At 32.8% G+C, this 22,414-nt stretch overlaps 3 protein-coding genes across 3 annotated transcripts; 2 read left to right on the top strand and 1 right to left on the bottom strand.

Annotated features, from left to right (window-relative positions):
- Positions 1-537: 537 nt before the first annotated feature.
- LOC110614524 (mitochondrial Rho GTPase 2) lies at positions 538-8,462 on the bottom strand. Its single transcript, XM_021756078.2, has 14 exons — positions 8,178-8,462; positions 7,800-7,932; positions 7,546-7,695; positions 6,923-7,099; positions 6,584-6,835; positions 5,938-6,006; positions 5,764-5,819; positions 5,051-5,132; positions 2,487-2,698; positions 2,221-2,290; positions 1,902-2,014; positions 1,411-1,561; positions 1,041-1,227; positions 538-832 (listed from the first exon to the last, which is right to left on the bottom strand). Exons 1-14 carry the CDS (start codon positions 8,378-8,380, stop codon positions 759-761), a joined length of 1,929 nt encoding a protein of 642 aa, XP_021611770.1. The 5' UTR covers positions 8,381-8,462; the 3' UTR covers positions 538-758.
- Positions 8,463-13,336: 4,874 nt separating this feature from the next.
- Positions 13,337-15,844, top strand: LOC110614523 (pentatricopeptide repeat-containing protein At4g02820, mitochondrial). The gene is made up of 2 exons (XM_021756077.2): positions 13,337-13,785; positions 14,082-15,844. Exons 1-2 carry the CDS (start codon positions 13,498-13,500, stop codon positions 15,336-15,338), a joined length of 1,545 nt encoding a protein of 514 aa, XP_021611769.1. The 5' UTR covers positions 13,337-13,497; the 3' UTR covers positions 15,339-15,844.
- A 2,037-nt stretch (positions 15,845-17,881) lies between these two features.
- LOC110616223 lies at positions 17,882-20,301 on the top strand. The gene is made up of 5 exons (XM_021758571.2): positions 17,882-18,237; positions 18,380-18,457; positions 19,533-19,704; positions 19,781-19,870; positions 19,963-20,301. The coding sequence occupies exons 1-5, from the start codon at positions 18,145-18,147 to the stop codon at positions 20,103-20,105; spliced, it is 576 nt and encodes a 191-aa protein (XP_021614263.1). The 5' UTR covers positions 17,882-18,144; the 3' UTR covers positions 20,106-20,301.
- Positions 20,302-22,414: the final 2,113 nt, after the last annotated feature.

Below are 22,414 nucleotides of genomic sequence, written 5' to 3'. Positions count from 1 at the left end.
TAGTAATATATTATAATTAATTAAATTTGAAAAAAAAATAAAGGGCATATAATTCTGTTTCACATCACAATTATAATTAAATCACTTAAAATGGGTGAAAAGGCAATATTAAGTAATTTTTTTTTTAATTTTAAAGATATTTAATATATTTTTTAAAATTAAAAAATTAACTAATAATTTTTTTTATAACACAAAAATTAAAATACTAAATTTTTTAAAAGAAAATTACATGCATTAAAAGGGCCAAGCCCAAGCAAGAGTTATAAACGGTCCAGCCACTATTGTGAGCAGAATTGGGTTTACGGATTGAATCGGACATTTTATATTGGTACCATCTTTTTAAAAAAAAAATGATTTTGTCACCTAGTACATATATGCTTATCAATATCGTCAGCCGTTGTGCGTCTACGCCTCCTCGCTTCAAAATTCTTTCTCTATGAGCTTGATTTCAATTGTCAATTATTATCTGTTGCTTGTAAGGTTAATTGTAGATTATTGTTGACCCATTATTGTAAATTGTGATTTATTTGTTGAATATTAGAAGAGAAAATTGAATTTTTTATGTTGAGAGAGGAAGAATATAATTAAACTGTATTTGTGGTTTACCCACCTTTAGGCAAATAAATAAATGACAAAAGAATAGATATGCTACTAAAAAGAGGATTAAAAATTTTATGCACGGATTTCCTCGTGGTCCAGCTTTGCAAATTTAAAACCTTCCTTTGAAGTGGCGAAATCGCAAGCACTTGATATAGAATCTACGTAGAAGAATTCTTCCTTGCATTGTAAGCACGAAAAGCTGCCACCCCAACGACAGTGAAAGCAGCCCCAACTGTAAATTTAAAATAGAAATCAGTCAATGCAATTCACAAAAATTTAATTCAGTTAATTTCTTTTCTATAAATTTTTTATTTTATATAAAAGAATTTAATCCTTATTTAACATCAAATGTTTTCATTTTAAAAGAAATTGAAATCTTGCATGCTTTTTTCTTGCAAAATTAATCATACCAAATGAAGACTGGGAGAGAAAGGATGAACCTGACACAAACAGAAGAGAGTGATTGACAAGTTGGCGAAAGTATTTGCGTCTCCTACCAGCCTCAGTTTCAGGAATGCTCAAATGAGGGCGTTCTGCTGCACTTAGAATTCTACAGAACACATTATTTGTTTCCCCTAATTTTACGCTGACAGGAATAGGAGCCTCTATTCCCAACTCCTCACAAACCTAAAATGGAAATTGAAATTAAAAATAAGAAAGATGCGCAATGATGAACTTATGCAAAAAGGGTACATCATATATCTATGTCTATGCAAATCTTAGGTTTTTATTTTTATTTGCTTTGCAGGCGAATCATGATTAGGAAATTGAATAGGCAAATATGAGGTTGACAACAGCAGAAGTGTATACAGCTAGTGAATCTTGTAGTGCCATTGGATATGGATCCAAATCGTCCTTGGCTGCAATAAGAAGGCAAGGCACCCCGTAGCCACTTTCTTCACCTCGTCTAGCTACCTCCACAAGCACTTCACAAGATCTTTTCCATGAATATTCGTTTGAACTGAAAATAGAAATGTTACGTCAAGTCGTGATGTCTATATTTTCACCAAAGCACTCGAAAATAAGAAGTTAACCTAATGCCAAACAAATATTGACACCTTTCCAGGAAACCTGTAATTGAAAATTTGAGAGAAGAAGCATTGCAGTCTCAGCCATAGCGAGTGTCCTCATGGACAAAAGCAGAGATAATGGGATAGCGATTAAAGAATGTGGGAGAAAGATGATATTAACAAGCAGTATCATACTACATTTAGCTGTAAATGTAAATGTATTATACATGAATAAATGGCTACCTCCTAATAAATGACAGATTCATAAACAAATATGAGAGTCAAAATTACCTATCATAGACGAAAATAGCAACATCATATGCTGCCAGAGATTCTCTATGTGACAAAACTTTCATCGCTCCATCTTCTGGAATCTCTTGCAAAACAAGAGTCTTCTTGTTGCCCTAGACAAATAACGACATTAAGAAACACGACCATAGAGCTCAAATCTGCAATCAATGAGAAGATGAGAGATATTTGTCTCCTAAATATCAAATTACAGATATACAATAAAACATATTCTTGTGATTCATTTATGACAGAAAGCTGCTGAGAAATTAGAATAGTATATGTACAACAACCCATATTCACCACTTCTGCTTCTACTAACCCCGTGCTGGTCAACAACATTTGCTGCATAACACTGAGCCCTTGATGGATTATGAACTGCTGAGAATGGCCTGTGGTTGAAGTTAGCAGCACAAATTCAGTATTGCTTATAGGAAACAAATGTAAAAAAAGAAAAAAATGAAAAGCCAATGAAGATGGAAAGAAAACTAGCTACACCTACGATGACTCAGAAAATAGACAATAAATAAAACTACCAAAGAACATATCAACAGATTGAGCCATATCAGCCATGTAAAGATTCAAAACCTTTCTAAAAAAGAACTCAACAGAGCAGACTTTCCAGCATCTTTTGGGCCAAAAACTAAGCAATGAAAAACATTTCTTTCTGTTTGTTGCTTCTTGCGATCCACTGTTCTTCTTCGAGTAACTCGTAATGCTGAAGCAGGATTTCCACCATAACCAACATATATAAGATTAGCCAAGCTACCCTTTGGATTAAGCAACGTCATAAGGTCCCACTGCAGCCACATATTCAAAACTGACAAATAGTTCAAGAAGATTACAAAGTAATGGATTTAAAACTTAAACTCATAAAAGAAAACAATGCATGCTTTTTAAAAGGAATACCGAGTTGTGGCATATCTTAAACAAATTGACAAAAAACCATCTTCTGCAGTGTTATAACATAAGAGCAAACACAGATAAATGTCCTATCAAGATCCAAAATAAATTTGATATTTCACGAGCATCTTCCTTCAAGAATATGTTCTTTAACTCAATTAAAAATATTATTACCAAATAACATTCACCAATAATAAGAAATTCATAAGCCATTCAGTCTAATTTTCAAATATTGGTACAATATTCAAATTGTGAACATTGGTTGCAATTTTTATCCAATATCGAGATTCAGTTTGGGAGAAGTTTGTATAATCCTACATGGCAATACAATTGGGGTAGCAATTGAAAGAAAAGAGATATTTTAATAATCTCGATATAACTCAAAAAGCATTAAGAGACCCTTCTAGCCCCACCTTAGACACTCTAAGATCCTTTCTAAAACCTACTCCTTTTCGAGCCAAGATATGGATTAATAGACACATCCGAAATAGTGTCAAAAATGAAATATGTACTTATAATTTAACTAGAACGCATCTGATTTATAGGCTCTGTTATAAGTTATAGGAAGTAAATATATTAATATAGGAAGTAAATATTGATAGATGGGTCAGTCCCTTAATCTTAGGGATTATATAATCATAAGTTTGATTTCCTTCCTGTTTAGATACCGTCTCTCATGTATAAATAGATTATAATCTTTATTGTGAATAACAACAAATATTATCCTTCTACATCGTATCAGAGTCATTCTCATAAAGATTTAATTTTTTTCTCTCTCTCATCAAGTTTAAAATTTTTTTTTTTTGGAGACTTAGGACTCTGTTCATTTGGATTACCCATAAAGGGTAATATTTGGATCTCACCATCGCTGGAGTCGCCACACCATCTCCTTGTCAGATCTGAGGTTTGTTTGCCGTTCGGTCGTTGGGTAGAGGTTTTTTTTTGTACGGTTCATATTCGGTACTGTTCATTGATATTGTTCGCGGGTACTGTTTACGGGTACTGTTCTTCTGATCCTTTGTTACTTAAAGGGCCTCAGTGGCCTATTCTATGGTAATCATGGGCACTCAAATATTGAATGCTTTTCTGATACTGATTGGACATGCTCGAAGGTTGATAGGAGGTCAACTATTGAGTATTGTGTTCATGTGGGAGGTAACTTGGTCTCATGGAAAAGTAAGAAGCAAAATGTGGTCTCCCGTTCTAGTGCTGAATCTGAATATCGAGTCATGGCACAAGCCGTTTGTGAAGTCTTGTGGGTACATCAACTATTGGAAGAAGTTGGGTTCACAAATTCGGTGCCTGCTAAGTTGTAGTGTGATAATCAAGCAGCTATCCACATTGCCTCCAATCCAGTATTTCATGAGAGGACTAAACACATCGAGATTGATTGTTATTTTGTTCGTGAAAAGGTCCAACAAAAGATAATATCAACAGGACATATCCGAACTGGAGAACAATTAGGAGATATTTTCACTAAAACTCTAAATGGAACTCGAGTTGATTATATATGTAACAAGTTGGGCATGATTAACATTTATGCTCCAACTTGAGGGAGAGTGTTATAAGTTATAGGAAGTAAATATGTTAATATAGAAAATAAATATTGATAGATGGGTCAGTCCCTTAATCTTAGGGATTGTATAATCATAAGTTTAATTTTCCTTCCTGTTTAGATACCGTCTCATATGTATAAATATGTTGTAATATTTATTGTGAATAACAACAAATATTATCCTTTTACAGGCTCCAAAACAAAAATTTGAATGAACTTGACATTTTTTCTTTTATTCTTGATACGTGTGTCCCATGTAACAAATAGGCTTATTTCTTAAAAAAATGAATCCATGCGTAAAACTAATTAACTAAATGTTACTGTAAATTCACAAAAGAAAATCTCTAAATTTACCATGGAATCATTAAGAACAAGCTTATGTGTCATGTGGAAATCTGTATAAAATTTTTTTAAAAAAAAAGGCTGGTTGTATTGACATGTGGGATTATACACACTTTCCCTAAATTGAATTTGAAAATTGGATAAAATAGTAACCAAGTTTGAAAAATCTAGACTATTACAGAGATTTAAAAAATTGGATTAAGTTGCCACAATACACGAACATTTGGCTTTTTAACGTCAATAGGCCTAAAGAAAAACATTTTCACATTTCAAAGATTAAGGAAATGGCTAGTACAACATACTTGGAGGCCCTAAGACACCTAGGCAGAGAAAGAATTAAAAAAAAACACACCTCAGCCAGGAAACCCTTAAGAGTTAAATTCCTCTGTGTTGTTCTTTCTGCAGCATCCCTGTAAGGTGCCTCACACCAAGGACTGAATATAGGAAGGAATTGCACATATGAGAAACTATATATTGAGCAATCATAAGAAACCATTCCAAGATCATAGTACAGACGTTGAAAATAATAAATTGGATGTTTAAAACAAGAAGTCAATAGTTCCAGTAGAGAACAGAAAGGCATGTAAAGTCCCACTCCAAATAACTCCAAAAGCATGATTGTTAGCATATACAAGTTCAAGTCATCTTGATGAGTGATGACTTCTTCTAAAAAAGAGTTCCACAGCTTCAGCATAAAAAAGGTTGGGCAGAAGATAAAGTTGGGATAGTACTATGAAATTGCTAGGCCAGTACTAAGGGCAACAGACATTTGCATGTTCTAACAATTAAAGACACTGTATGACCACTTGCAGCAAATTCACTACCTATATGAAAAATAAGCAACTATATTCAACACTTTGTACCCAGCAGAGACCAGCATTGTTATTTTCCCCCCTGCAAGTGGCTGACTAAAACTTGCATGAAACGTTGATCCATTGTCAACTGTAAGCAAGTTACAAAGATGCACTAAATCAACTCAGCGGAAAAGAGAATATGTTTGACCGAAAAAAAATCAACAATTGCAATGCATTAAATCAATAAATAAAACCAAATAACTAAACTTACTTTTCTGGAGCAGTTGAAAATAGCTCGTCAAGATCAGCAGGTCGTAGTGCTCCATGCTAGTAAATGTCAAGATAAAATGTTAGGACTTCTAGATGCTGGGATAAAACAAACAAACAAACAACCTATCATGGAGCAAAATGATAATATAAGAATTTAGCATAGATTAGTACATACATTATTAATGTCAAACAATCGGAAGATACCACGAAGAAACTCCACAGCTTCAATTGTCATCTCTATACTCTACAAAATGAAAATATAAAAGAGGTGAGTACATAACACTCCAAAACAACTAAAAGAGAAATTATCAATGAAAGAAACATATTTTAAATTATCAAAGGTAAGTGTTTAACACCATGTATCATAAAATTCTTTTAGCAACCATGCACTTAACATGACATTTTAAATGACAAATATCCAGTGGTAGAACAAAAAACTTATCAAATTCAAATGCAAGTATTCTTTATTCAACCATTATGAGCTACAAATAGGTACCTTGATTGTCAACTACTCAGGATCTTGAAACCAATGAAAACATGTGCAAGTTAATGACTGTAAATATGGGAGGAATAGAAAGTAATGTACTGATGCTAAGTCTTAGACCATCCCTTTTTTACCCAGTACACACACACACATGCACACCCCCACACATGCAAAATATGTTTCAAAGGACAACTGTCCATGAAATTCAGAAACTTTCAAAACCAAGTAATGATTTTTGTATCTGCAGAAACAAGAAAATAGTAGAGCATAATTAAATTTCCAACTTGCCAACACCAAAAATAAAATCTATGGTAAGTTGAGTATAACTAAGTGATACCTGGTCAGGAGCATGCTTTGATGAAACAGGAAGAAGATCATCTCTGATTTTTAATTCATCATCATAGCCAAATTTTCTCAACACAGACCATGTTGTTTCAAGTCGCCCTTTTTCTATAAAAAGGGTGTGGAGAAAAAGGAACCCTTCAAGGGTAAGACCCAGGTCATTTACACCTTCTTTCTTCTTTTCCTGTACAACTCTTCGCACACCCACTATTTCAGCAGGCTGCAGTGGAGCATTAAAACACTTGACCTGTTTACAGTTACTTGAATGTGTCAGATTCCCCAAACAATCATTGAAAAAACAATGTGAAGAGTACAAAAGTAGAAAAAGAAATACCTGAAAGTCATTCAACTCTGTATCATTGAGTGCACCATCCATGTCACGGTCACAAAGAAGAAATATCCTTCTCAATGCCCTCTCACATCGAGGTCTTAAAGTTTGATTTTCTTGGTCAAATAATGGGGTTGCTGGATGAAGTACAGCTTTTTGAGCATAATAGAAAACGTCTGGGACCTACAAACAATTTAGTTCAATTCTAAAATTTTAAACTTAGTGCTTCTAAATACTCATGCAGAAGCTTTAAAAAGAAAGAAGAGTAAGCTTCACAGAAAATTCACATTCTCCAACTATTCTAGGTAGATGGCTCCTTAATCTCATAATTGTTATGAGCAGTGTCTATCTGTTATGTACTCTGCTCTCTCTGATGCTTTTACTCCAGCATTGGATCTCATCACATCTTGCCTGTCTTGAGGCGGCCATTCTGTTCCCTTCTAATATTTTTATTTCATTTTATTTTATAAAGCAGTACTTAAGAAAACAGTATAAAAACAGTTGTTCATAGCTAAAAATGATGCAGATACTGCTTAAATCCTAGAGTGTAACGTGAGCTAGCATAAGATACTTTGCACATAGACTAAATATGTAATTTTTGGGAGAAAAAAAAATTGAGGCAAACATACCAGTGTTAGGGTAACTGCAGAGCATTCTATACAAGTCTCAATTTCCCTATACCGTTTCATGATTGGCCCCATGAACAGCTCCAGGGCAACAGGCTGAGTCTCATCTCGCAAATCTACCTTGCAACCAACTACAACAATCGGTGCCTTGATCTTTATGGTCGAATAAATAGGAGAAAAAAGATTTTCAGTTATCAGTAAAGATAAAAGAGCAAATAACTTCACATGAATAAAGGAGATAATGCTAATAAAAGTACCTCTAATCGCCGGAGTTCCTCAAGCCAAAAACTACTCAGATGATTGAGTGTCAGAGGTTGATCACAAGCATAAGTTAACACCACCACATCTGCCCGCTTCAATTCTTCAAAGAGCTTGCCTCTATTCTCCAAACTGTAAGAAAAAAGAGAACATTGTTCATAAACAAAGCCTAGTTCAAAATTTAAAATTTAAGTGAACAACTACAATATTTTTGCCATATTAGAAAGCAGTCACTGAAAACAGATGAATGCACCGTTTTCAAACTTTTCCAGGAGATTTTAAGCCACATTCTGAATCAAACAGGATCCTAAAAGCGCAGATTCCCAGTACTGCAATACATTTATTTATTTACATAGAAAGAGAGATTATGTGCATACGCGGAAGAAGTGTCGATGATGGTGATGGGTACGCGATCGGGGAAGAAATCGGAGGGAAGGCGAGTAGGAGGAAGCACGCGAGGGACATTGTCAGGGAAAGACTCGGTGGCAGCGGCCGCAATCAAGCTAGATTTCCCGGTTACACGGTCCCCTGCAACTACGACTCTCACGCTGGTCCTGGTGTGAGAGGCAGGGCCTGGCATCGAAGCTTCGAAGAGAGAGGAATGGAAATTATTAAAAAAAAGAGTAAGGAAAAGCTGCAAAGGAAGTGAAAGTGAACGAATTAACGAAAAAAAATAAAAGAGTACGTTCGCATCTGTGAACGTGGCTCCAGCCGTTGGATTGAAATGTTTTGTGACACTTGGGTCAGGCGAGAAAGTTGGATTCAGTTCTTGTTTTTTTTTTAATAAACTGTCTTCAAATGTATTTATTTTAAATAGAATACTACATTTTTAGTAAATTAGTATTATTAATTTGTTATATTTTATGAACTAATTATTTAGTATCTCAAAAAATCTACTAAATATTCGATTTTTATAATATTAAAGAATAATAAAATGTTAACTAATTCTGACAAAAAATATTTTTCAGTAAAGTCATTTTTTTAAAGAAAAAGAAAAAAGAATTGATCCAATTTTCTCATCCACCCAAGTGTTATAAAACATTTTAATCAAACGGCTGGAGGCATATTGGAGGATTTTCATTGATTTAGTGGAAAATACAAGGTTGAAGGCATGAAGCAACAACCATACAAAAAACTCCATAAACAATCCTTAAAATAATTTGTCCATAAAACATAAATCCTAGAAAAATAGTGGTTCCCACAAAAAGCAAGGCAAACAACTCTTCGGCACTATTGGAGGCGACCAAACGAGAAATGGAATAGTAAGGGGTTTTGAACATTGGAGAGAGTATAAAAAGGTTCATTCTTCCACGATACCACAAAAACACGAAAAGAACTCTAGAGGAACTCATATCAAGGTAGTTAGCAAGTCCTCTCTCCATTTGCCCCAATCTTCTGGACAATTTAAATCCCTTACACTCAACCGCCATAATCCATTCACCTCCATTTCCAGAGCTCAGGAAGTTGGGAAGAGCACTCCTGCCAAAGCTAGAGAGAGTGTTGAGAATGAAAGAGGCAAGATTATCTATGTTGGCACATATGAAGGCACGTATGAAGAATGACCTATTTCTGTGTACAAGCCGTATGGATGGAATGCAATGGTGCTAGTATCTGTATTACTCCACGGTCGAGCATTGATGAAGGAATCTCAGTCTCCCTTGAAAGTATGTTACTTTGGCGACAATGTATTCAAGAATTCTTAAAGGCCCGAGGTGCATCATCTACGTCATTTGGAATTGGTTGGGAAGATGGTGCCAGCTATGGAGGTGACACTTGGAAAATACGATCAAACATTTTTAGTGTATAAAACATTGAATTAATTGCACCTCCAATCTTATCTATTATTGTTGGGTGTCGCGCTTCACTCGTTCATAAGCGACAGTTCTCCAGACCATCATTTTGTACATTATATTTATTAAAAATGAAATTAAAAAAATTAGAGTTGTAATTAATTTGATAATAAATACAGAAATAAAAGTTATCATTGCTCCAATGGATACCCCTTTTGAGACACCACCGACTTGCAATCCGTCTGTATCATTTCATGTATTGTGAATGTAAATGTAATGGTTGAGTAAAGGAAATATTGCCAGTTATTTGTTGGTGCTTGGATTTCCATATCGCAATTCAATGTTCATGTTCGACCATTTAATTTGTAGCAGAAAATGTTAATTTTATGTCATGTAGATCATCTGTTTTACGTAATGGCGGAATGGGTTGAGCTAACTTAAACTGTTGCAACACACTGTTAGGTTGATGTCACTCAACAACATAGAAATAAATTAATGGCATAACTAATCATCATATTTATTTTCTTTGTAGACAAAAATTTAGCAGACCACTCAACAACATGAAAATAAATTAATGGCATAACTAGTAGTCATATTTGTTTTCCTTGTAGACAAAAATTTAGCAGAGCATACACCACATTCAGAGAAGGGCTTCCATATAAACTGCATAGTTAAAATATTACCAGTACTTTAAAAATAAAAAATTGAATTGGCATGCTTTAAAAATAAAAATAAGGATGATAAAAGTAATTACCTCTTCGGCTTCCATTCAGTCAAGTTGGTACCAAAATTATACTAACACATGCGTTGTTACTTCGATAATTATTCTAGCATTACTATACGGTAAATTATGTACAATTAATGACATGATTTTTATTATAATAATAGTTGTATGTTGCCAAAGGCGTATCAAATTAAGGTAGAACACTAACCGACTGTATATCGTTATATCTGACATTGAATTTATTGGGACAATACTTGGTGATATTATTATTATTCTGTCTCAGATCCAAATCTGCAATATAAGCAGTGCGCCGCTCATTTACGAGACCCATGGGCTTTGCATAGCTTCTTATATAGCCAAACAAGGCATGCTGCACCCAACGGTATTGATTACATCTATTTAAATTTGCTAGGAATGACAAAACTATTAAATTGATCCTACGTGCATATCATAAAAATGTTCTTCCCCTTCTTTGCTTCAAATAATCCAAAATATTCGGTCCATAACTTTTACAGTCTCCTCCTAAAAATCAATATTGCAATCATTTATACTATTACGATTATATAGTAAACAATTCAACATTAAATTCAAATTTTTTGAAACTGTGTAAGTATCTCTTAATTTTCTATTTTCACTCTTATAATATTTTTTTTACAAAATAGGAAAACTATTTTGTAAGTACATTCAAGATGCAAGATACAAATTTTTATAAATACAAAAATAAGTATTTACTAAATCAGAGTAATTTTTTATTTCAGATTTTGTCCAAATAATACCTAAAATTTTAAAATAACAAAGAGAAACTATTTGTATATCCCAGATGTTATAACCACAACAAATAATTTGTTGTAGACAATAATTGAACCATATTGAAATAAATTATTTCAATAGTCTATTCTTAGTTTGTAGATTTTTTTTCACATTTTCTTCACTCTCTCTTTAGTAAACTTTCCTCTTAATACTTTTAAAACAATGTAAATAGGCGTCATCTGTTAATATATTTTAAAAAAATATTACTAACAATCAATATTTTTCTAATAAACACCGGCAAAAATCCCTTGAATGTGAGGAGATATTAGGATTAAAAAAAAGGGATATTTTCATTATTTCACCCTTACATGAGCGAGTTTTTGAATGGTGGGACTTGAATTTAGATGGTTATAAAATTTAAAAATTTAAATATTTAATTTTAAAAATAAAAAAATTAATGTATTAATTACGAAAAAAAAGTGTAATTTATCTAAAAAAACTGCATGAAATTAATTTTTGCTTTTAATGCTTCTAAGCACTAAACTTATAAAATTGATTTGACCAAATAAATTACTATATTATTCTCATTTGATTTTAAAATTTTATACTATATCTTATTTAATATCAATTTTAATAATTTTAAGAGTAAATTAAAATTTAGTTTCTGAATTATATCATAATTAATAGATCAATACCTGTATTTTTAAAATTAAACACTTAAACCCCTGTATTTTTATTTCATCCAAATACACAGTTTCTCCGTACATTTATTTGTTAGTTCAAAAGTAAATGACTGATCAAATTTAACAAAATATATTTTTCTTCCCATAATACTTTTACTATACCCTACTATATTTTCATTCCATCCAAATACACACAGTTTCTCCGTGCATTTATCCGTTAATTCAAAAGTAAATGGTTGATCAAATCTAATAAAATATATTTTTCTTCCCATAATACCTTTACTATACCCTACAACATATTTAAAGGAAACTTCTATATTTGAAAACACAATTCTCCCTTCGTCTTTCATATCTTCTCTAAATAATAATTACAAGCAGATAAATTTTTATTTTAAATGATTATGGAGCATTTTCTGATATTAAAAAGGTTCTAAAATTATTTTACAAAAATCTTCTTTCTCGCTTTCTCCCATAATATAAGCCTTTTTATCTTCTATTTTATTTGTTCTTGATTTTGAATTTTCAAAATGAAAAAGAAGTGGCCATCTTTTGTTTATATATTAGTTCCTTATTTACAAGGTTCTTTTTTTTTTTTTTTTCTCGCAATATGGTTTGTCAGGCTGTCTCGTTTTTACTGTTATCTATTTTTACGCTTCTTCCTCGCGCTTCATTGTGTCGTGCTTGCCTTATTAGTAGTTAGAAGAGCCCTTTTATGTTTTTTTTTCTTTATTTTGGAAGGATTGAATATATATTAGGAAATTTAAAAATTTTATTTTAAAAGTATTAATTTTTTAATAGTAGTTGTAGTTGTAAAAGTTAAAAAAAATTAAAAATAATAAAACTGTAAATTTTATTAGTAAAGACCGATATGTTTTAATATATAAAATATAAAAGATTAAAATACTTAAAATTAGTTGCATTTCATACTTATAAAACTGAGAAATGGCAGCAAACTGAAAAATTTTAAATTATTTTGAATAAAAATGTGCTTTTTAGTGTATAAAAAAAAGAGTTAATTGTTATATGATTAGTTTAATTTTATACTAAGAAAATAGAAAAATGATAAGAAATTTAAGAAGAATGTAAATTTTATTTTCAGAAATGGATGTGATTTAACCTATAAAAATAAAAAATTTAAATATTTAAAATTACATAAATTTTAGAGTAAATAAAATTAAAAATTATAGCAAATTTAAAAAAGAAAAAAGAGAATTTGGATATATGATGCAATAAAATACTGTAAAAAAAATAATTTTTAGAGGTTTATGAAAAAATAAATGGAAAGATTTCATATATGAAATAGTTGAAAATAAAAAAATTTAAGTGATCGATTTTAAAATATAAAAATTGATCCGTTAATTATAATATATCTTAGAAATTAAAGTATAATTTATTATAATTATAATTATAATTATAATTATAAATTAATTATTATTAAAATATTTATTACTTATATTTATAAATATTTTAATTAAATATATAATTATTTAAAATTTTAAATAATTTATAAACACTTGAAATTTATAAAACAATTTTCATAACATAAACCAAATTCGGTGAAAGACGCGATTATTGAATCTTATTTCGTGGATGTGTGGTGGGCCCTGAGATTTGGGAATTTTCCGTTTTCTTGTCGTCCCCGCGAATGTAAAAATTTGATAATCGGAGTGTTTATTTTGAGGTTTTTTCCTGTGGGGTAGTCCACGTTTATACCGCCAAGCCCAAAGTTTAACGCTCTTGTGCGGAGGAAATGTGGTTCCGGTCCATTCGATTTCAGGCAACCTTTGCGGCCGCCGCGCGCTACTTCTCGGTGACTGCGAATGCAGAGAAGGCTGTTGGGAGCGGATTCGCAACTACGAGAACAGGTGGCGGGACAGACACACTGGGAAGAAGACTATTTAGTCTGGTGTACGCCGAACGCAGTGCAGTAATTGCAATAGAGAAGTGGAAAGCAGAGGGCCAAAAGGTACAAAAGTATCAGCTTAATCGAATTGTTAGAGAGCTCCGAAAGCTCAAGCGGTATAAGCACGCACTCGAGGTCTGGTTGACCGTTCTCTTTCTTTTAAATTGTCTTGCTGTCACTTTTTTAATACTTGTAAGCCTGATTCCCCCTCAAAAACGTCAGCAATAATTTTTCACTGATTTAGATATGGGATTTGATTAGATCATGTTCATGACAAATAATAACTGGTGCATTTGCTGCAAGACTTTCAAATTTTAGGTACCTTTGCTGGCTTTTTGATCTATTCTGTGTATGAGTTTTAAGTGTTTTTGAACCTCGATCAGAGGACTTTAGTTTTAGTATGTTTTATTGAATTTATATTATTTATGCAGATTTGTGAATGGATGACACAACAGCAAGGTATCAAGCTCATGCCAGGTGACTATGCTGTGCATTTGGACTTGATTGCAAAGGTTCGAGGTCTAAGTAGTGCAGAGAAGTTTTTTGAGGATCTCCCAGATAAAATGAGAGGCTGGCAGACCTGTACTGCTCTTCTTCATACTTACGTCAACAATAAGTTGCTTGAAAAGGCTGAGGCTTTAATGGAGAAAATGTCTGAATGTGATTTCTTGAAGAATCACCTTCCTTACAACCGCATGCTATGTCTTTATGTGGCAAATGGGCAATTGGAGAAGGTTCCTGAAGTCATTAAGGAGTTGAAGAAAAAAACTTCACCAGATGTTGTTACTTACAATGTGTGGCTGAGTGCATGTGCCTCACAAAATGATGTTGAAACTGCAAAAGAAGTCTTTATGGAGATGAAGAAAGCAAAAGTTGATCCGGATTGGATGACTTTTAGCACATTAACTAACTTATATGTAAAAAACCAACTCCTTCAAGATGCAGCATCTACTTTGAAAGAGATGGAGAAGATGGCTTCACGGAAAAATAGACCTGCTTATTCTTCCCTCCTCAGTTTGCATGCAAACATGAGAGATAGGAATGGTGTATGCCGAATCTGGAATAAAATGAAATCATGCTTTTGTAAAATGAATGATGCTGAATACATTTGTATGATGTGTTCCCTTGTGAAACTTGAGGAGATTGAGGAAGCAGAGAATATTTACTCTGAGTGGGAGTCAGTTTCTGGACATGGTGATCCCCAGATCCCAAACATACTGCTTGCAGCTTATATTAATAGAAACCAGATGGAACAAGCTCAAAGCCTACACCATCGCATGGTACAGAAGGGTATTCGTCCTTGTTACACTACTTGGAAGCTTCTTACATGGGGCCATTTGAAATCAAAGCAGATGGAAAAAGTTTTAGATTGCTTTAAAAAAGTCATAGGCAGTGCTAAAAAATGGAGTCCTGACGAAAAGTTGATTTCAGAAATATTTAGGAATCTTGAGGAGAAAGGGAATGTTGAAGGAGCAGGGGAATTTTTTGTGTTGCTTCGAAACGCTGGCCATGAAAGTACAGAGGTATATAATTCCCTCCTACGAACTTATGCTAAAGCAGGTAAAATGCCTTTATTAGTTGCAGAGCATATGAAGAAAGATAATGTTGAGTTAAATGAAGAAACACACAGGCTTCTACAAATTACTAGCAACATGTGTATAAGTGAAGTCTCAAGTCCTGTGTTTTGATGAAACAGAAAAACTTTGTCAGATAACTGGAACATTTGGAAGCTTGTTTTTAATATTATATTTTCTAGTTTGATTGCTTCTGTTGGCAATGGATGACAATTTGAGAAATCAAATGACAAAAAGGAGTTATACTGCGGGTTGAGCACTTAAAGTTCAATTGCAGAAAGAAGAGAGACTCTTGTACGCATTAGGAGATTTATTGTTAAGAAGAAGAAGAAGGAGAAGAGTTAGCAGACTTGACATGCTGTTTTGAATTTGTACATCAGGAAGCCAGGAGATGACATTGAGCTAAAGTCTTCAAGCTGCATTGGTTGTCCGTTATAAATTTCCAGGATCCTAGCGCCCTATGAAGCCCTTCTATTTGTGGACCATCCTTATTAGGGGTAATTAGTTATCTGATCATCTTATTCTGAACCTTATCACTTAATCTGATTGAACAACTATTTTACATGGTGGATTCTTGTACTGTTGTTTCAATATTCAACCAGATTATACCCAATCAGATATACATATATATATATTTTTCTTGCCTAAATTCCATGCTATGCCTATATATGATATCTTTGAGGGAAAATAACATCATACATACAACTGAAACAATAGCACCAGAAATCTCCTCAACCTAGTCTATGGGAGCAGACTTATTTTCTCACCTTTTAATATCATAAACGGAAGAAAAGGGGAGTTCCATACGAAAGGCATATTGAAACTAGATATATGTTCAGTTTGTTATTCAAATTTAAATTTAAAAGAAAATTATTTTATTAGATAATCACAATCTCTTTTAAATTTAATTCTTAAGCAAACAGGAGCACAAAAATAAAATTAATAAAAATATATATTATAATAAAAACCTTTACTACCTAATAAATTTTTTATTATAATAAATTATAAATTATTCCACTAAAAATATAGTATGACTCCTTATTAATTTTACAATTCCATACATTAATGTTTATATGCTCTCAATGTTAAGATTACAAATACATTAAATTATTATTGAATATAAAGGTGATTTTAAAATAGATTGATGAGAGATTTTCAAGTGGTATAATTATATTTACATATTTATATAATGCCATTTATATATTTATATATTTTTTTTACATTTTTAGCTTTATTTCTATATATATTAATTATAAATTTAAATTTATTATTTTTATTATCATTATAAATATATAACCTTTTGATTTTTTATTAATTTTTAATATAATAAATATAATTTATTATTTTTATTATTACTATTAATATATGGTTATTTGATTTACTACTACTTTTTAATGATATAATATATTAGTGATATTGCAATAAAAGTTTTATTTTCTTTTGTTACTAGGAAAATTTTCTTGTACTTTTTTATTTTCTTAAAAATATATTTATGAAAATTACGTAAAACCATAAAAGTACAATAAAATTTTACAGTCGTAATTATTATCATACATAAATTATTAAATGCAAATTTCATATTCGATAAGATACTAATTCTTCTAAAATAATTATTACTATATAATTATTAAAATAATATATTATTATCCGTTGTTTTAATTTTTTTATTAAAATTAAATTAAATCGAAATAATTGAAAATTTTAAAATTAAAAATTAAACTGAATCGAAATAAATAAAAAATTAAATTAAAATTTTAAATTAATTTAATTTAGTAAATTTTTCTCTATTAATAACTATATCCTTTGCGTTGTATATAGGGTCAATGAAGACTAGAATGCTTAGCAAGTGGAAAGAAGAAAGAAGCAAGCTACCACTTAAAAGAAGAATGGTAAACTTATCCTTAACTTATTATATTGATATTTTCATGTTAGATTGATTTGTTTTAGAAAGAAATTAGTTATAGAAGAAAAGTGGTTGTGCAGAGTCACTCCAAAAGTTGAGCAGCAGCATTTGACACAAGTTACAGTGAAGATCTATAGAAGTTGTCGACCAATATCTCTACTTCTCTATTATTATAATCCTCAAAAATATTCTGCTTGACACATGTATTCATGTATCCTTGAATAATCTCTTGCGTTGGTTTCTGCCTTTGTTTGAGAAACTTGATTTCCTTTGGTTGGTGCGGGTGGTTAAGAAGAACAGGGCACAAGCTCTGCTTTGGGATATCTTATGCATGCATATCCGGATTAGGCAAGCTCTACTTCTCAGTCATCACCTGCAACAAGCTCAACTAATCAACAATATTGCTTCTTGGGTTTACTAAAAAAACTGCAATACCTTTATTTTGAAGAAGAGGGTTTGTTAATGTGCATGTGATTACGTAGAAAGAGGGGTTTACCCAACCCACACGGTGCATCTCTAATTTAATCTCTGAATGCTGTGTTTAATGACTAAAATGCCCTTTTTGTTTTTATCATATCTCCTTAGATCTCCTTTTTTTTTTTTTTTATAGTTTTTAAATTTCTTCACTAACCTTAAGAGAAGGTTGATTTACCCTGGTGAAAAGAATCTTGAAAAATTTCTTAATTTTGGGGCAAAAATGAAAAATTGACAAGGTTAGTGAAATAATAAGAGAGGTCAAATTGCTAAATTAGAAAAATGAAACTGATAAATACAGAATTGCCAATGTAATTTGGGTGGAAAACCACGTAGCTTTGTCAGTAGAATAAAGGAAGATGTTAGAGGTCATCTAATCTGACAGCCCAAAATCTATCATAATTTCTCTCTCTACAACTCCAGGTAACTATTTAGTTAAGTAGCAGGTTAGAAGTTGGAGCCAAGGCTAAGCTTCCCAATTCTCTGCTGCTGTGCCACTTCTAAACAACAAGGGAACTGAGGCAATCTCTCCATCTCTGCTAAATGGCTGGTTATGAAGATGAAGAGGTTGGGTTCGAAGAAGGAATGGCATGGCTTCCTTCTCAGATTAAACATGAAGCAATATGGGAAACCAAGGTATCTCTTGATGATCAGAAGCACTTTGATCATCATCGTGATCATCACATTTTCACCATCATTATCTCTGTTTTAGGGTCCATTCATTAATGGGCATTTGGCATTTGCTTTGAACTTTACATTCCTTCTTTCTTTTCTCCAGGAAGACCACCACCACCACCACCACCACTGTCATCAGTATCGTAATCTTGCTAAATTGCCTCTGCAGCCGCAACAGCTGGTACCTCTGCATTTCTTTCTTCCTCTTCTTTTTCCTTGTTTGTTCTTTTATTCTTAGAGCTTTCTTCTTCCTTTTTGGAGAAGCAAAATTTTTTTTAGATAAATTCATTAATTTTAGACCACTTTTGTCGATCTGGTCCTAATAGGAAAAGTAAACTTCTAGTTTTGAATAGAAATTGAAATTAGAACCGAATTAAAATATAATTTTTTTTAAAAAAACAAATCCCACTATTCGATTTAAAATGCTCGGTTTCAGGAACCGATCCCTGCCTGAAGCTGGGACTATGTCGGCTGGTAAAATTTGAACTTTACTCTCCCATGATATTGCTAATTTTCCAACCCATCGATGCCCGTTCAATTATTGAAACATGAAAAGCCTTTTTCTAACCATAAAACATGAAAAATCCTTAGTTTGCAAGAAACCTGAAACCATTATTTGCTATTTCCTATATGAATGTGTATTGTCAGTCCTTTTTATTGATAATGAATCCTACATGGGCTCACAGAGTTAAAATCGTTGTGGTTGATGCAGACTTTAAGTTAAAGTTGATCATTAGGATCTCGAAACAATTTGACATTTCACATTTTGCTGTTATGTTTCTTCCTCTAAGATGGGCATTAGCTGTGACATGGAAAAGTATTGCTAGGGAAACGACGGCGTACAATGCTATTGATGGAAGGAAAAATTACTCAAACAGTGCCAAGTCTAGTTTTGCTGATTATTTAATATCTCTCATAATTTCGTTGTATTTAAATTCGAGTTTTTACTTTTTAATTTTCTTATTTAAAAAATTAATATATCCATAAACTATTTAAATAAAAATTACGATATATATATAATCCAAAAGCATTACTTAAAAAAATATTAGATTCAGATATCTTTGTAGTTGACTTGAGGGGGTTAACGAAGGATTTTCTGCATGGTAGATAGTTTCTGTCAGATTACTATATACCTAACTAAAAGATTTTCTTTTCTGATCAAGAAACTTTGAACTTTATTTATTTATTTAGAAACCAGTTTTTGGTAGAAGGTGGAAGGGAAACATTTGCTAATCCTAATCTGTATGTTTCCACAGCGCTCAAAATCTAGCCCAAAGCCTCATGGTAGAACAAAATACCCCATTAATTGGGCATCAGGAGGACATGGAATGCAAGCTATTTTTCTAGATACGGGTGAAAATTCATGTGGGACTGGAGTTTTTCTTCCAAGAAGAGCAGGCACAAACTTGCAATCCAGCAAGAGGCCAGGTACCATCCATTTCTTAAATTCACAGATATATAATCATCTGTCTTTTATCAACTCAAAACAAACATGACTTTGCAGCTTGTGCTCCTGTTCTTCTACCTGCGCGAGTAGTTCAAGCTCTTAATCTCAATGCCCATGAAATTGGCCTGCAGATATCTCGCCGCCAAGGTTATTCTTCATAATTTTGCATCCCTGTCTTTTTTTTTTTAAACTTGTTGCTGCTTTATGCTCTTTGTTATAACAGTGATTATCATCTGCAGATGCAAAGAATAAATCAAAAGGTGGAGACTGTGTTTCAATGAAAAATAAAAATAGCAAGGATGCATCAACAGAATGTTGTGTGGTATCGCAGAATGAGAATTCTTCGCCGGAGATATTTCTTCCCAAAGAATGGACTTACTAGTACTCAAACAGCCTGCTGGCGGCTGCACCAAAAATCCATAAAAGTGAAGCTCATTCCAAGTTGTGCTTATTAAAAACCAAGATCAGTTGTACAGTGTAATTAAATAATGACGGCATAATTATTTCTTCATTGTGAATTTGTTTGTGTGATCTAATTATATCTTGTACACCAGATGCTCGTAACTTTATAAGGTTAATTCAAATTCTTTCCAGGGTCTAATTATAGGTTCAAGATGTGAACCTGGCTTCCATATGCTATGAAGAAATTTACTTATATATATATATAATTGACTTCCAAGTTTAAATGAACAACTCCAGTATCAAACAGAGCTAAAACCTATACCAATCAAAATAACCTATATATCAATACTTTGGACCCATATACATTATTTGTATCCCTCTAGGTTGCTAGAGAGAGAAGAAACTTTCGTTTTTTCTCCATTTCATCTGTGGTTCCAGGTTGCATCTTTTTGCTGTTTTAGTATGGTCGTCCTCTGCCCCTTCTGTATAGGGACGACCAACTGCTTCTCCCCTGCTCAGAGATGTGGGTTGTTTATCTCCACCTCTAGATTGACTTATGAATAAATAATTTGTTTTGTTGATGTTTTTATTGACTTAAAAACAACCATATACAACCCAAAACACAAGAAATATTTAAAACTAACCTAAACTTAAACATGCATTCAAACAACTCATCCAACATGCTCAAGATTTCCTTTAAACTAAAAACTCATCCCTTGCATACATAATCAAACCATATAAACAACTAATTATCATTTAAAAACTCAAATAACAGAAGAGATACAAGGATGACTTACCTTCTTGAGACAAACATACAGTTGCAGCAAGAATTTGAAAGGGGAAAAAGAGGTTTGAATGTTTTTGACTTTTAACTCTTAACCCATAACTTTAATCTTCAAAACTCAGAGGAAGAATTTGGAATCCTTTAAAAAAAGAAGAAGAAACAATTCAAAATCATCAAAGAGGGTGCGTGGACATACCTCTGCCCGGAAAATGGAGAAAGAGTCCTCTTCTTTTTGGGCTGGAGCCCTTTTATAGATGGTTGGAGGAGCCACCTTCCATTGCTGAACCTTAAAACTTTTCTAATTTTTTTTAAACACGTTTTTAAAATGTTTCAAATTCATTTTATAAAAAACCCATTTTACTCATTTTTAAAGATTTCGGTTTCGAGATTTCGAATTTCACTAGTGATTCCGTCGGAAAGTTGAAATTTCGACACTGGAGTTTAACCGAGTATTATATTATTTCCCTCTTAAGAGCATTCATCATCAAATGTTCAACCATATAAGCAAACATAGCATAGCATACATGAAACAGCCGGGCCCAAACTGGCCCAAATAACTTTTGGGCCCACTTTCCACTCGGTCAAATGGTTAACCCAAATTATTTAGTAGTTTCGTGCTAGTTATTATATACAATTCTAATTTCTCATCATCTGCCGATGTAGGACGGATTTGCGCCGCAAATCCACAAGCAAGCAGGTGACCGTTACACTCGGTCCCGCTAAATTTGCGACGTTCTCGTCGCAACTGAATGGATACAATTGCTGACTAGGACTAGACCCTTGGGTATTGTGGTTCGCTAGTACCTCGGGCGGCTCCACCTCGTCTCTCACGGGTAGCCCTTTCCTCGCAGGCCCACTAGCTTCGCACAATTTGTCTGACTCAGGGTGGCTCTGATACCAATTAAAACAGCCGGGGCCAAACTAGCCCAAATAACTTTTGGGCCCACTTTCCACTCGGCCCAAAATGATTAACCCAAGTTATTTAGTAGTTTCGTACTAGCTATTATACACAATTCCAATTTCTCATCATTTGCCGATGTGGGACGGATCTGCGCCGCAAATCCGCAAGCAAACAGGTGACTGTTACAATACACATCAAGAAAACACATAAAATCATTTTAACTTACTTCAAAAGAGATGAGAGTACTGCCTCAACATCGACTCTCTAGTCTCTTAGATACACTCTTTCATATTATGGTAATTCCATAAAACTTTTACCATCATGATTTCTTTGTTTCTCAGCTTTCTAATCTGCGTATCTATGATTTATACTGGCTGCTTAATATAGGTGAAATCTCCTAGGATCTCTACATTAGGCTCACTAAGGACCTTGCCCAAGTCTGACATGAGTTTTCGTAATATAGAAATATGAAAAACCAAATGGATTCTCTCCATGGAAGTAGGTAAATCTAATTTGTAAGATACATTCCCAATCTTTTGTAAGATTTTAAAGGTTCGATGTACCTTGGAGCTAATTTACCTTTTTTTTTCTCAAAATAAATCAC

The sequence above is a fragment of the Manihot esculenta genome, chromosome 5 (genome assembly GCF_001659605.2).
Source record: "Manihot esculenta cultivar AM560-2 chromosome 5, M.esculenta_v8, whole genome shotgun sequence".
NCBI lineage: Eukaryota > Viridiplantae > Streptophyta > Magnoliopsida > Malpighiales > Euphorbiaceae > Manihot > Manihot esculenta.
Note: the sequence above shows the minus strand (reverse complement) of the source record. Positions and strands in the feature narration are given on the sequence as shown.